General features: G+C 39.1%; 1 protein-coding gene and 1 pseudogene across 1 annotated transcript in view; one reads left to right on the top strand and one right to left on the bottom strand.

The window, feature by feature from the left end:
- The window catches only part of HMCN1 (hemicentin 1), a 519,661-nt gene extending 507,521 nt beyond the window's left edge, over positions 1-12,140 (bottom strand). The window contains exon 1 of the mRNA XM_065885936.1: positions 11,873-12,140. Coding sequence (XP_065742008.1) covers positions 11,873-12,140 — 268 coding nt within the window. The remainder of the gene's footprint in view (positions 1-11,872) is intronic.
- LOC136137432 (cytochrome c oxidase subunit 5B, mitochondrial pseudogene) lies at positions 4,589-4,964 on the top strand (annotated as a pseudogene).
- Positions 12,141-12,872: the final 732 nt, after the last annotated feature.

The raw sequence follows: 12,872 nt of genomic DNA, 5'->3' as shown, positions 1-12,872 counted from the left end.
TTCATCATTGTCATCTCCCATCTGAAGACATCTCAATGAATCCTTATTAAATAAAAATTTGATGCCTGACTCACTGGCTTCCTCAGCATTTTAAGCTCTGTTATTATCCAGGTTACTTTAACACACATGTTCAACGCCGCAGACTCAAGTTCCTTGATTTCAATCCCACAATCTTCATTTCTACTCAAGCTGAATTCTATGATCAATCACTCTGGCCATTCTTACCAATTAATCCCAAATTCTTTGTTATATTGTCCTTCACATGCAAAATCTCAACTCTTGTCAGTCCAGCACAACCAGATTTGACTCTATGATCTGTCACTTCAGACTCTCTCTTATCAATATTCTTCTCAACCATATCTTATTTCTTTAGCCACAACTGCTCAACGAAATCCCAGTCCTAGGTCAAACAAGTGATTAAACTCAGCGATTATACCCAGGCTGCCAAGAGCTACTGGAGAAAATCACAAAGGTAGGCAGTATTCAAGCATCACAAATTCATCTTCTGAACCACAACTCATCCTGGAAAACTGTCTCTGTGTCCACAGGTAACTTCTACCTCCAAAACTCCACCATTTTTCTATAATCCCTTACTTACCGTTCTGCCACTTCCCTCCTCTCAACAAATGATCCTCCTTTCTGTTTGAGAAAAAAAGAGTCCATCAGACAGGAAGTCACCCAACATCCTGCATCCTCACCTACCACCTTGTCCATGACTATACCTATCAATGGTCTGCTTCTCTCCTATTACACTCAACCAAAGGTCTTCTCGTGCCAACAGCCAATCCTTCTACTTTGCATTCTGTCTCCTCTTACTTCCTCAAAGTCCTGGTTTTACAAAGTATCTGTTCTCCCTTTGGCATATTTTATCTCTTCTATTCTACTGACTTTTCTAGCAGTATTTAAATATTTAACCTCTCTCCCACCTTAAAAAATGTCCTTTCTCAACTCTAAATCCCAATAACTAATGATTATTGAGAATTTACTGTGTGAAAGGGATTGTGCTAAGTTTTGGACATCCAGTATTTCACTCCTCACATCAACCTTATAGAGTAGTAATACTATCCCCAATTACTGAAAGTGAAGCACAAAGAAGTTACAGTCACACAACAAGTAATTGGTGGAGCCAGTCTTCCAACCCAGGCATCAGACTCCAGAGTCTATGCTTTAAACCACAATGTTATGTTTCATGACAGAACCACACTGCATTCATTAGCTCCATTTTCTTACCTGTCATTTCAGCCTCCTGATTCCACAACTCCAATGAAACTGTCTATTTTATTTTAATCTTTTGGTTAAAAGCCTTTATTTTCAGTAACTTTATAAATGGATAGAGTTGACAACTTCTCCTGCTTTAAACTAACAACTTTTTAGATTTCCAAACCCTGCTCCTTCCTGTTTCTCTTCCTATTTACCTGGACTCTCCTTTGCAGAATCTTTTATGAATGTCCCTTCTATTAAATGCTTGCGTTCACCATAGTTCTTGCCTGTCTTCCTTCTTTTCTCAGCCTACATACTCTCTTTAGATGATCTCATTCATTCCGATGGCTTCAGCTATCACCTATATAAGTTTCAAGTGGAGAGGACAGTTACCTGGCACTATTCACACTAACAGTGACAGCTGGAAATGCTGAGGGGTAGAACCTGGAGACTGAGAGGCCAGCCAAACAGATTCACACAGGGAGACATTTACTTCCATAAATTTACCATCAACCAAGATCTGGCTCTCAGACTTGCAAACTCAGAAACTTTAACTTGACACTGTCAGAATACTTTAAACAACAGAGGCAGATGTATAAAACTGGTATGCCAAAATATGACTTACCAACGAGGAATATAACTGTCTGTGAATCTGAGGTATATGCCAGTCTGACCAGAGCATTCTCTCACCATAAGTAAAGTTCATGAGGTTAAATTATTTGGAGGCTGTTTGGTGAGCATGGAACCAAAACAAGGAGAGTTAATAGTATGATCCAAATATGTAATGACATCATTACATATTTATAAAGATAAACAGTCTATCACCACAGTTGGAACATTGCTCATGATGGACTAGTTATTTAAGTGTAGAATGAACTAACACTCTAAACCGCAGATAGAACTTGGCAAAAATATATATATCTGATTTAAAAATGGGCAGAGGATCTGAAGAGACATCTTTCCAAAGACATGCAGATGGTCAACAGGTAAATGAAAAGTACTCAACATCACTAATCACCAGGGAAATGCAAATCAAACCCACAATGAAATATCACTTCACACCTGTCAGAATGTCTACTATCAAAAAGGCAAGAAATAAGAAGCGTTGGTGAGGATGTGGAGAAAGGGAACCTTTGTGTGCTGTTGGTGGGAATATAAATGGGTGCAGTCACTATGGAGAACAGTATGGAGGTTCCTCAAAAAATTAAAACTAGAGCTACCATATATATGATCCAGCAATCCCACTTCTGGGTATTTATCAAAAGAAAACAAAAACACCAACACAGAAAGATATATGAACCCCCATGTTCACTGCAGCATTATTTACAATAGCCAAGATATGGAAGCAACCTAAGTGTCTGTTAATGGATGAATGGAAAAAGAAAATGTGGCATGCATACACACATACACACACACACACACACACACACACAGGAATATTATTCAGTCATAAAAAAAATGGAAATCTTGCCATTTGCTACAACATGGATGGACCTTGAGAGTTTTATGCTAAGTGAAATAAATCACATAGAGAAAGACAAATACAGTATGTTCTCACTTATATGTGGAGTCTAAAAAATTTTTTTTAAAAAACTAATGGATACAGGGCTTCCCTGGTGGCACAGTGGTTAAGAATCTGTCTGCCAATGCAGGAGACATGGCTTTGAGCCCTGGTCCGGGAAGATCCCACATGCCGCAGAGCAACTAAGGCCATGTGCCACAACTACTGAGCCTGCTCTCTAGAGCCCGCAAGCCACAACTACTGAGCCCACGTGCCACAACTACTGAGCCCATGCTATTGAGCCCGCATGTCACAGCCACTGAGCCCGCCTGCCTACAGCATGTGCTCCGCAACAAGAGAAGCCACTGCAGTGAGAAGCCCACGCACAGCAACGAAGAGCAGCCCTCGCACACCACAACTAGAGAAAGCCCACGGGCAGCAATGAAGCCCCAACACAGCCAAAAATAAATAAAATAAATTAAAACAAACAAACAAAAAAACTAATAGATACAGAGAAAAGACTGATGGTTGTCGGGGCAAGGGGTGGGGCGGGCAAAATGAGAGAAGAGGGTCAAAAGGTACAAACTTCCAATTATAAAATAAGTAAGTCATGGGATTGTAATGTAGAGCATAGTGACTACAGTCAATACTGTATTGTATATTTGAACGAGGCTAAGAGATTAAATCTTAAAAGTTCTCATCACAGAAAAAACAGTTTCTAACATGTATGATCACAGATCTTGACTTATCGTGGTGACCATATCACAACACAGACAAATATTAAATCATTATGTTGTACACCTGAAACTAATATTATATGTCAATTATGCCACAATTTTTTTTAAAAGGAACTTGGTTGTACAATGTCTAAGTCTGTTTCTGTGACTCTTTTTTCATTGCTGACCTCTCATACTTTCGGTTGAGACTTTATTTTGGACAAGTTAATGTATAAGGAACTTATAACAAAGACTACCACCCTGAGAGTAACAGTGCATCTTAAAGCTAACTTTACATATCTTTTCTCTTTCATTGTATGCCAATTTCATATTTTAATCTACAGAAGGGATTCATATTTCCCTTTTTTCCATGTTCTAAGGGCCAAGTCCAGTCTTTTGGACTTTATTAATAGCTCAGAAATCCATACCCTTCTTCCTATGCCCAAGTCCCCTCAATGTTCCTCCCTGAATTGCTATGATGGCCTCAGATTTCATCTCTCAGCTCTCAGGACTGCCTTACTCCAATCCATCCAAGACATAAAGATCTAAAATGAAAACCCAATCATGTCACTTTTCACTTACAATCCTTTCAGCCTCCCAAAAGCTTTCAGGATGAAATCCAAACTCCTTAATATTTTTGATTAAACTGCTTTTACTCGTGCACTTTCCCCAGGTAACACTTCTTCCAGAAAACCTTTGCTGACCATCACCCTCCTGAATTCGGGCAGGGACATGCTCTCAGCTCACACAATTCCCCATGCTGTTTTCCCCACTATAAAATGTTTCACAGCATATAATACTGTTATTTCTCTTGCCTTTCTCCCCAAAGACTGTTAACTTCTTGTAAGCTATACCTCATTATCTTTGAATCAAAAGCACCTAGCACAGTCCTTGACAAACAGGGAGTTTATTACCTATAAATAGAGATAAGCAGTCATAAACATCCTTGAGAATGGTTATTGTTTGCCTGATAAGAGACAAGCTATAAGCAAAACCAAATTCTGATTTACTATCGATCAATTAAAAGGCTGTCCTCAACCTAATAAGGAAAAAAAAAAAAAAACTTCATCCTGTGGGAGTCATAGACGATTTTTCAAAATAGAAGCATCCCTCACAAACTTAACATATTTGATATATCAAAATTCGATTCCAAATGCTGGTAGCTGGCGTGATGGCTTCAAGTTTACTCCACAGAGCTGAAGCGCTGGCCATGCAGGCCCTGACGGCCCGCGGTCCCAGCGGAGTCTCCATGGTGCACTCTATGGCATCTGGAGGTGGCGTTCCTACTGATGATGAGCAGGCATCTGGGCTGGAGAGGGAGGTCATGCCGGCTTCACACAAGGGACTGGACCCGTACAATATGCTCGCCCCAAAGGCAACCTCAGGTACCAAGGAAGACCCTAATTTAGTCCCCTCCATCACCAATAAGCAGATAGTGGGCTGCATCCATGAAGAAGACAACAGCGCTGTCATCTGGTTCTGGCTACACAAAGGCGAGGCCCGGTGGAACCCATTACAAGCTGGTGCCCCACCAGCTGGCCCACTGAGCCCCTGCACTAACTCACTCAAAATGTGATGTAAAGTTTCTTCTTTCCCATAAAAACTAGCCATTACATTGGCTCCTCCTCCCATTAAAAAAAAAAAAATTTGATTCCTACACTTGGAAGTTTTCATTGTGCAGAGCAAAACGTCTCCATATCCTCAGAAAACAACCAGTGACATGGGATCTACACTCTCAGGTTAAAATAGTCTATCATCCTAGGAAACGAAGTTATCATTATCATTGTCTAACCAAAATCTCTCACTCTTAAATTTTAGTTCATTTCTTTTAGTTAGATTTCTCTTTGACTTAAAAGACCAGTCCATTTCCTCATGAAAACCCTTTTCCTGTAGGATGTGCCAGAGGCAAAGGGAGACTAATAGCTTCTTGGCTCCTTTTTCTATATATACTGAAACTGAAAACATTCAACTTGAAGTTTAGTTCATATAAATTGGTATAGGTTTTCAAGGTCTGAATGTGCAATACTTGCCTAGTAAAAATCTTTCTATTCTATTGCTCAGAAAAATATTCTAAGAGAATCTTTTCATAAAAGAAGTCCTAGAGGTTTTTTTTTAACACTTTGTAGGTCCTGGAGAAACATACAAAGTCACTGAGGGCTCAGAAGTTTTATTACAATGAAACTTAAGCGCAGAGACATGTAATGCTGCTATTTCTCCCAGTGAATCAAGTCCTTGTCACTTTGAGTCTCTTTGCAGTCCCTTATCTTTCACTGTATTATGATCATTAAAACCATGGACTTCAGTAATAATCTACCAATGCACTGATTTTATAGATAAAGAAACAAGTCTGGCAAGGTTAAACGATTTGCTTAAATGACAAGAATAAGGAAGAGAACACAAATTTGTTCCAAATTGGACATTCTTTCTACTACATCGCATGGGCATTTTGTAAAATACTGGTTGAATCATTTATCAAAACTAGTTTCTATTTTGTTCTATTTTATATTTGTTCTATTAGCTTCATGAACAGAACAACCTTTCCAGTAGCTGGAAACAGCAATAAATTCCAAAGATTTCCAATTCCTCTACTCCCATTCTATTTTAAATTCTCTCCAAACAGGCTTTCACTCCCATCGTTTCTTGTTGAGACATCAATGATTTCCACGTTGCTAAATAGATTAGCCAATTCTCGGTCCTCTTCTTAACTAACCATTTAGTGCTTCTTCCTTGGAAAGCTTTCCTCTTTTGATTTCTAGTTATACTCTTCAATCTTCAGTTTCTCAGGCTACTTTGTTCTTTTATCATCATCTCTGACTGCTCGGTCCTCTTCTTAACTAACCATTTAGTGCTTCTTCCTTGGAAAGCTTTCCTCTTTTGATTTCTAGTTATACTCTTCAATCTTCAGTTTCTCAGGCTACTTTGTTCTTTTATCATCATCTCTGACTGCTAAACATTGGAGTATTCCAAGGCTGAGCCCTTAGACCTTTATTAACTCTTCATTTAATCGGTCCTTTAGTGGTCCTACCTAGCCTCAGAGCCCTGATTACCATCCTATATGTGCCTCTGGATCCCAAATTTATGTATCTGACCCAGACCTGTCCCCTTGAATTCTAATCTTGTATATCTAACTGCCTTTGTAATATCTCCACTTGGGTAACAAAGGCATCTCAAACTTAAACATACCCCAAAATAACAGCCTCAGTCTCCCACTCTTTCTCAAACCTACTTCATGCTTGTTCTCCATCTCAGTAAATCGCTACGCTATGCTTACTCTTTCAAGACCAGGAGACACAGCTGATATACTTCATATATAGAAACAAACACAAAGAGTTAGGCAAAAGGAGAAGACAAAGGGATATCTTCCAAATAAAAGAATGAGATAAAAATCTCAGAAAAGAACTAAACAAAACAGAGATAGCAACTTACCAGATAAATAGTTTAAAGTAAGTAATAGTCATAAATAATTTTAACGAACTTGGAAGAAGAATGGATGAACTCAGTGAGCTTCAACAAAACTTCAACAAAGGTTGAAGGTTAAAGAGAGAATCTTAAGGTTAAAGGTTAACCTTAAGGTGAAAGGTTAGAGAGAGAATCAAAGGTTAAAGAGAGAATCTTAAAAGAAGCAAGAGAAAAACACTTAGTTACATACAAGGGAACCCCCATAAGACCATCAGCTAATTTTCAGCAGAAACTGTATAGGCCAGAAGAAACTGGCACAATATATTAAAAGTGCTGAAAGAAAAAGCTTACAACCAAGAATACTCTACCTGGTAAGGTTATCACTCATAATTGAAGGAAATATAAAGAGTTTCCCATAAAAGAAAAAGCTAAAGGAGTTCATCACCACTAAACTGGCCTTACAAAAAAAAAGTATTAAAGGGACCTCTTTAAATGGAAAAGAAAAGCCCATAACCAAACCAAACCAAACCAAACAAATTATGAAACAGAAAATCTCACTGGTAAAGGCAAACATACCAAAGGTAGTGGTTCAACCACCTATAAAACTAGCATGAAGGTTAAAAGACAAAAATAGTAAAATCATTGACATCTAAAATAATCAGTAAAGCAATACACAAAATAAAAAGATGTAAATATGACATCAAGAGCATAAAACATTGAGGGTGGGGAAGTAAAAATGTAGTGCTTTTAGAATGTACTTGAACTTAAATGACCATCAACTTAAAATAGCCTCCTATATACGTAGGTTATATATGAACCTCATGGTAACGACAAACACAAAACCTATACCAAATACACAAAAAATAAAGAGAAAGAAATACAAACAGAGCACTAAAAACAAGTCATCAAATCACAAGGGAAGAGAACAAAAGAAAGGAACAGAGGACAACTACAAAAACAACCAGAAAACAATTAACCAAACTGCAACAATATTATTCTATGAATTATAATTATTCCTATGAATAATTATTCTAAATGTAAATGGACTAAATGCTCCAATCAAAAGACATAGGGCAGCTGAATGGATTTTAATAAAAAAAGACCTATATATACACTGCCTGCAAGAGACTCACTCACTTCAGGTCTAAAACACACATACTAAAAGTAAAGGAATGAAAAAAGACATTCCATGCAAAAAGAAACAAAAAGAATTGTTGGAGTAGCAATATGCATATCAGACAAAATAGGCTTTAAAACAAAGACTAACAGGAAACAAAGAAGAGTACTACATAATGACAAAGGGATCAATCCAATAAGAGGATTATAATACTTGTAGTATGCACCCAACACAGGCATACCTAAATACATAAATACTAACAGATATAAAGGGACAAATTGACAGTAATACAATAATATTAGGGGACTGAAACATACCACTTGCATCAATAAATAGATCATCCAGACAGAAAATCAATAAGAAAAAGTTGGCCTTAAATGACACATTAGACCAGATGGATATAATAGACTATTATAGAACATTCTATCCCAAAACAGCAAAATACACATTCTTTTTAAGTACACACAGAACATTCTCCAGAGGTTAGGGGTGGGACTGAAAGTTCCAATGCTCTAATCACAGGGATGAGTCTCCTGGCAATGAGCCCCCATTCTTCAGTGGGGTTCAAAAGTTACCTCATTAACATAACAGAAGATACCTTTATGGTTCTCATCACTTAGGAAATTTCAAGGGTTTTAAGAGCTCCTTGCCAGAAAAGGTGACAAAGCCCAAATATTTATTTCATATTACAAATCACAATATCACATATGTTCACAGAGAAAAATGCACACAAATGTTTATATTAATAGAAGCATTATTCATACTAGCCAGAAAGTGGAAACAACCCAAATATACATCATAGATTAAAAGATAAACAAAATGTGGTATATCTATAAAATGGAATATTATTTGGCCATAAAAATTACTAAAGTACTGATTTATGCTACAACATGGATGAACCTTAAAAACATTATGCTAAAGTTAAAGAAGCCAGTCAAAAAAGACCACATATTATACGATTCATATGATTCCATTCATATGAAAGTCCAGAAGAGGAAAATCCACAGAGACAAGAAGTAAATTAGTAGTTGCTTAAGGCTGGGAGGAGGATGATATGTGGCAGCGGAGGGGAGGGGTAGAGGACTGATAACTAAAAGGCACAGGGCTTCTCTGTGCAGTGAGGAAAATGTTCCAAACTTGACTGAGGTGATGGTTGCATGTATATATCTCTGAATATACTATAAACCACAGAACTGTACATTTTAAATGAATGATTGTATGGTAAGGGAATTATATCTCAATAACGCTGTTAAAAATTAATGCATTAAATGTGATTCTAGAAGTGAAAAACCCATCTTAAGCGGAGGTAGCATCAAAAAGTTGACTTGGCTTGCCATGACCCTGGTCCTCTCTGGTACTTCCTCCTACCATGGGTTATGTTGTTGCCCCTCTAACAATAGCTTCCTACATACACATTTTCTGAATGATTTTATCACCTCCTTGTCAACTTGTTAGACTTATTGCTCTTGTATGTCTGTATTTTCCATGTATTTTCATTTTTACCCCCACCTGAAAACACACACCTTGCTCCAAACCATAACGCAGAGGTCCAAACAATCATCTGTAAAGGCTTGAAGGTCTTTGTCAAATGCCTGAGACTACAGCCCAGATCTTACCCATTATTGCATCTAGCTAAATGCAAAAGCAGATGTCAAAGGATTTTGAAAAGCTGTAAGTAGTCGAGGTGATTCATATAATTATATTAAATTACACACATCTTTTCTTTGCCTGTCAGTTGTGTCAGGGACTGTGAAAAACCACCACATGTAAAACAGTCGTAAAACGTTACAGTTGGACATGACCTTAGCGATGTTCAGATTCAATCCTGCCATTTTATAGTTGAGATAACAGATACAAAAAGGTAGATAGACTTCTCTAATGTCACTCAGTAAGCCAGCAAAACTCCATTCAAGACCCTTTCTGTCCACTGGTGAGCACAAGCTGATAACCAACCAGAAGTACAAGGGAATCAGAAACTCGTGATGACTGTACACACACACAAACAGAAAATGTCACACAAAGATAATATTACAATCCACTACAGTGAGTCAGTAGACTTAATTAAAGGTTATTAGTATGTTTTATTTCCCTCTTTATCTTCAAAAACACTTTGGTCTTAGCCTCTCTACTTTGAATCACAATGGAACTGGAATTAATCATTTTTGCTGAATTATACATACAATTAATTTTATGGAACCAATTTAAGTTAATCATTTTCTCATATTATTTAACTCAAAATAGCTATAATTTCTTAGCCATTTGTTATTAGCATACCACCTTTCCCGACTTTGAATCATGATTGCCAAAGTATAGGAAAGTCAACTACAACAAACTTCCCCATTTGGTAACAACTGGAAGGCGGCACACTACAATACAACTTATTACAATAACTTTTCAGATCGTATCAAAATATCATGGTGATCTAGTTTCCATTTATGACTAGAGGCAATTTTTGTGTTCTGCTTACAGCAACATAATTTCATAACAGTTTTTTGGAGGAAAGCAAATTGTGGTGTTAGAGAAAAGATTTTTTACTTTTTTTTAGCCTATTTCAGATTCATCCCTATAGAAGAAACATATTTAGCCTATTCCAAAATAGCAAAAGTCTTGGACCACATCACAATTGGCATCTTGACATTTAATAAATTAAAACATTATAACACATGAGGTATCTCACGGAGGCAGCTAACACAGTAAATGATCGTTCAATTCTTCATTCAAATATAAAGAACATATCACGTTTGATCAACGTAGAAATTACTAAGGTATATGTATATCCCAGAAGAGTAGGATAGGTTATGGTTTTCATCACTTAAAGAACAACAACAAAAATCCCAGAGTTCTATTTCCCTCTAAACTCCTCCTGACAATTTTTTTAATAGCTGAAACCTGCCACATTTAATACCCAGCAATGATTTGAACTCATATATGCTTGTCAAATGCACGAGGAAAGAATCTGAGATTCTCAGTATCAAACTCTCACTGTGAAGAGGTTGTGTCAAGGTCTTCCAGTGAAGAGACAGATTTCAATAGAAATGTGGGAGAACAGTGGGGGAGGACTTTTAAGAAACCACTGCTTTATTTCTTCAACTGGGCAGCCACTTGTGCTAATGAAACTCAGGTGGATGCTATAGACAGCCAACCCCAGGGCTCCCCCGTCAGTGCTACCCTCAGCAATGACAATGAAGGCTCCTATGAGCCTCACAGAAAGGTGCCACTTTAAAGAGAAACAAAAAAGTAAAGAGGATCAAATTCCAGTGGAGCAGCTGAAACCCATGGATTTAGGGCAAAAAATAAAGTGACTGTGCTTCAACTACCTTTAAAGAGCACCGCCATACCAAATTTCAAGCACTTCTACTGGATGAGACATGGACATAACATTTATTACCATCTGTGAACCTAACTAAGGATGATCTGGTGCAAAGAATTTGAATAGATTCAATTAAGAAATGAATGGCTTCTTCTTATTTTCATCTCTTCAGTTCATTAGTAATCATTGCTTAACAAGCTTCCTTGTGTCTCACACTACAGGTTTTTCTCCCCCCTACTTGAGAGTTATCTTGAGTACGCTCTCAAGCTGATGTTAGCTCTTAAAGTATTGCTGCTGAATACCCATGTCCCAATCTGCCTTAATTAAACACTTTAGTTCTAAAATTTTTAAGTTAATTAACTACTTTTGATGTCGTTGCTCTGGTTCTGATTTTCATAATTCCACATTTCCAGGTTTGGGTACCACCGTACAATCACCCTAAACAAGCCACCTCCATGGCTGAGACTTTAGGTATCAGAAAGCAAACCCAGATACAGGCGAGCAGCTCTTTGTTACAACTGTATTCAGCTACACATATTTTAAAAATTGTTCTGAAACTCACACAAAATTTCACAGCATAAGAAACAATGTAATCATAAGGAATAACAAAGAATAAATATTTCCCTTACCTGGATCATGGAAAGGCACCAAAGCAAAGTTGAAAAGAGGTCTCTTAGGTCTTTTCAAAGACGTCTCCAAAATTTTGGAAGCCCCCTCGATAACCTGAACTAAATCATCATACATGGAACCCGTCACATCAAACACAAAAGCCAACGTGGAGGCCCCCTCGGGAATTTCCTCAGCCCTGATCTCTGACTGGGGTCTTGCTTCCTGAGCCTGGGAAGTATAAAGAAGAGTGAACAGGAATACTGTGCGGACAATGTCCCAGGAAATCATTTTGTCTTTCTTTCCTTTTTTTTTTTCCTGAGCGCCTAAGCACTGTGCTGAGTCCTCCTCAACAACAGGCAGCGGGTTTCTTCTCGGGGCAATTCATTCGACTCCCGAAATCTCTTTGAACTCGCAAAAAACTGGGCGCTGAGAATCAGATGGGGACAAGCACCAAACCCGAAACCCTGCAGGGGCCAGGCGGGCAGAGATGCGGCAGCTTTTGTCCAGACGCAGCCTCCTCCGGGACAGCCGAGTGCCCGCGGCCCGGGCGGCGTGTGGCTGAGTGCGGGCGGCGCGCCCGGCCCATGCCCCGGGGGCCGTTCCGAGCCAGCGGCGCCGCACAGAGTCCGCTGCCCTTGCCGCCGCCGCCGCCGTCGCCGCCGTTGCCGCCGCCGCGCCGCTCTCCGCCGGGCCAGCCGTCGCGGCTCCCAATTTTCCACTGCGCGCCTCCAGCCCGGGAGCTGGGAGGGGAAGGGAAGCCGGGCTCGGCCTCGCCTCCTGATTGGCCGGTGGACGCCCCCCCCTCCTTTGCTCTTGGGCGCCCCCACCTCCCGGAGGACGACTTCTCTCCACTGATTCTCGGGTCAATTCAGTACCTGGGAAGCGCTCCCAGTATCCCCTCCGCACCCGCCCTCGTTGTTTCTCACTTCCCAAACCCCAAGGTAAACAATGGCTTTCAAGAATGTGTGGCAAGAACCCGAACCGAGGGACACCACGCTAACCAGCACTAAGGGAATTGTA

This window comes from Phocoena phocoena, chromosome 1 (genome assembly GCF_963924675.1).
Source record: "Phocoena phocoena chromosome 1, mPhoPho1.1, whole genome shotgun sequence".
In the NCBI taxonomy this organism is placed as follows: Eukaryota; Metazoa; Chordata; class Mammalia; order Artiodactyla; family Phocoenidae; genus Phocoena; species Phocoena phocoena.
This window is presented reverse-complemented; position numbering and strand designations above follow the sequence as displayed.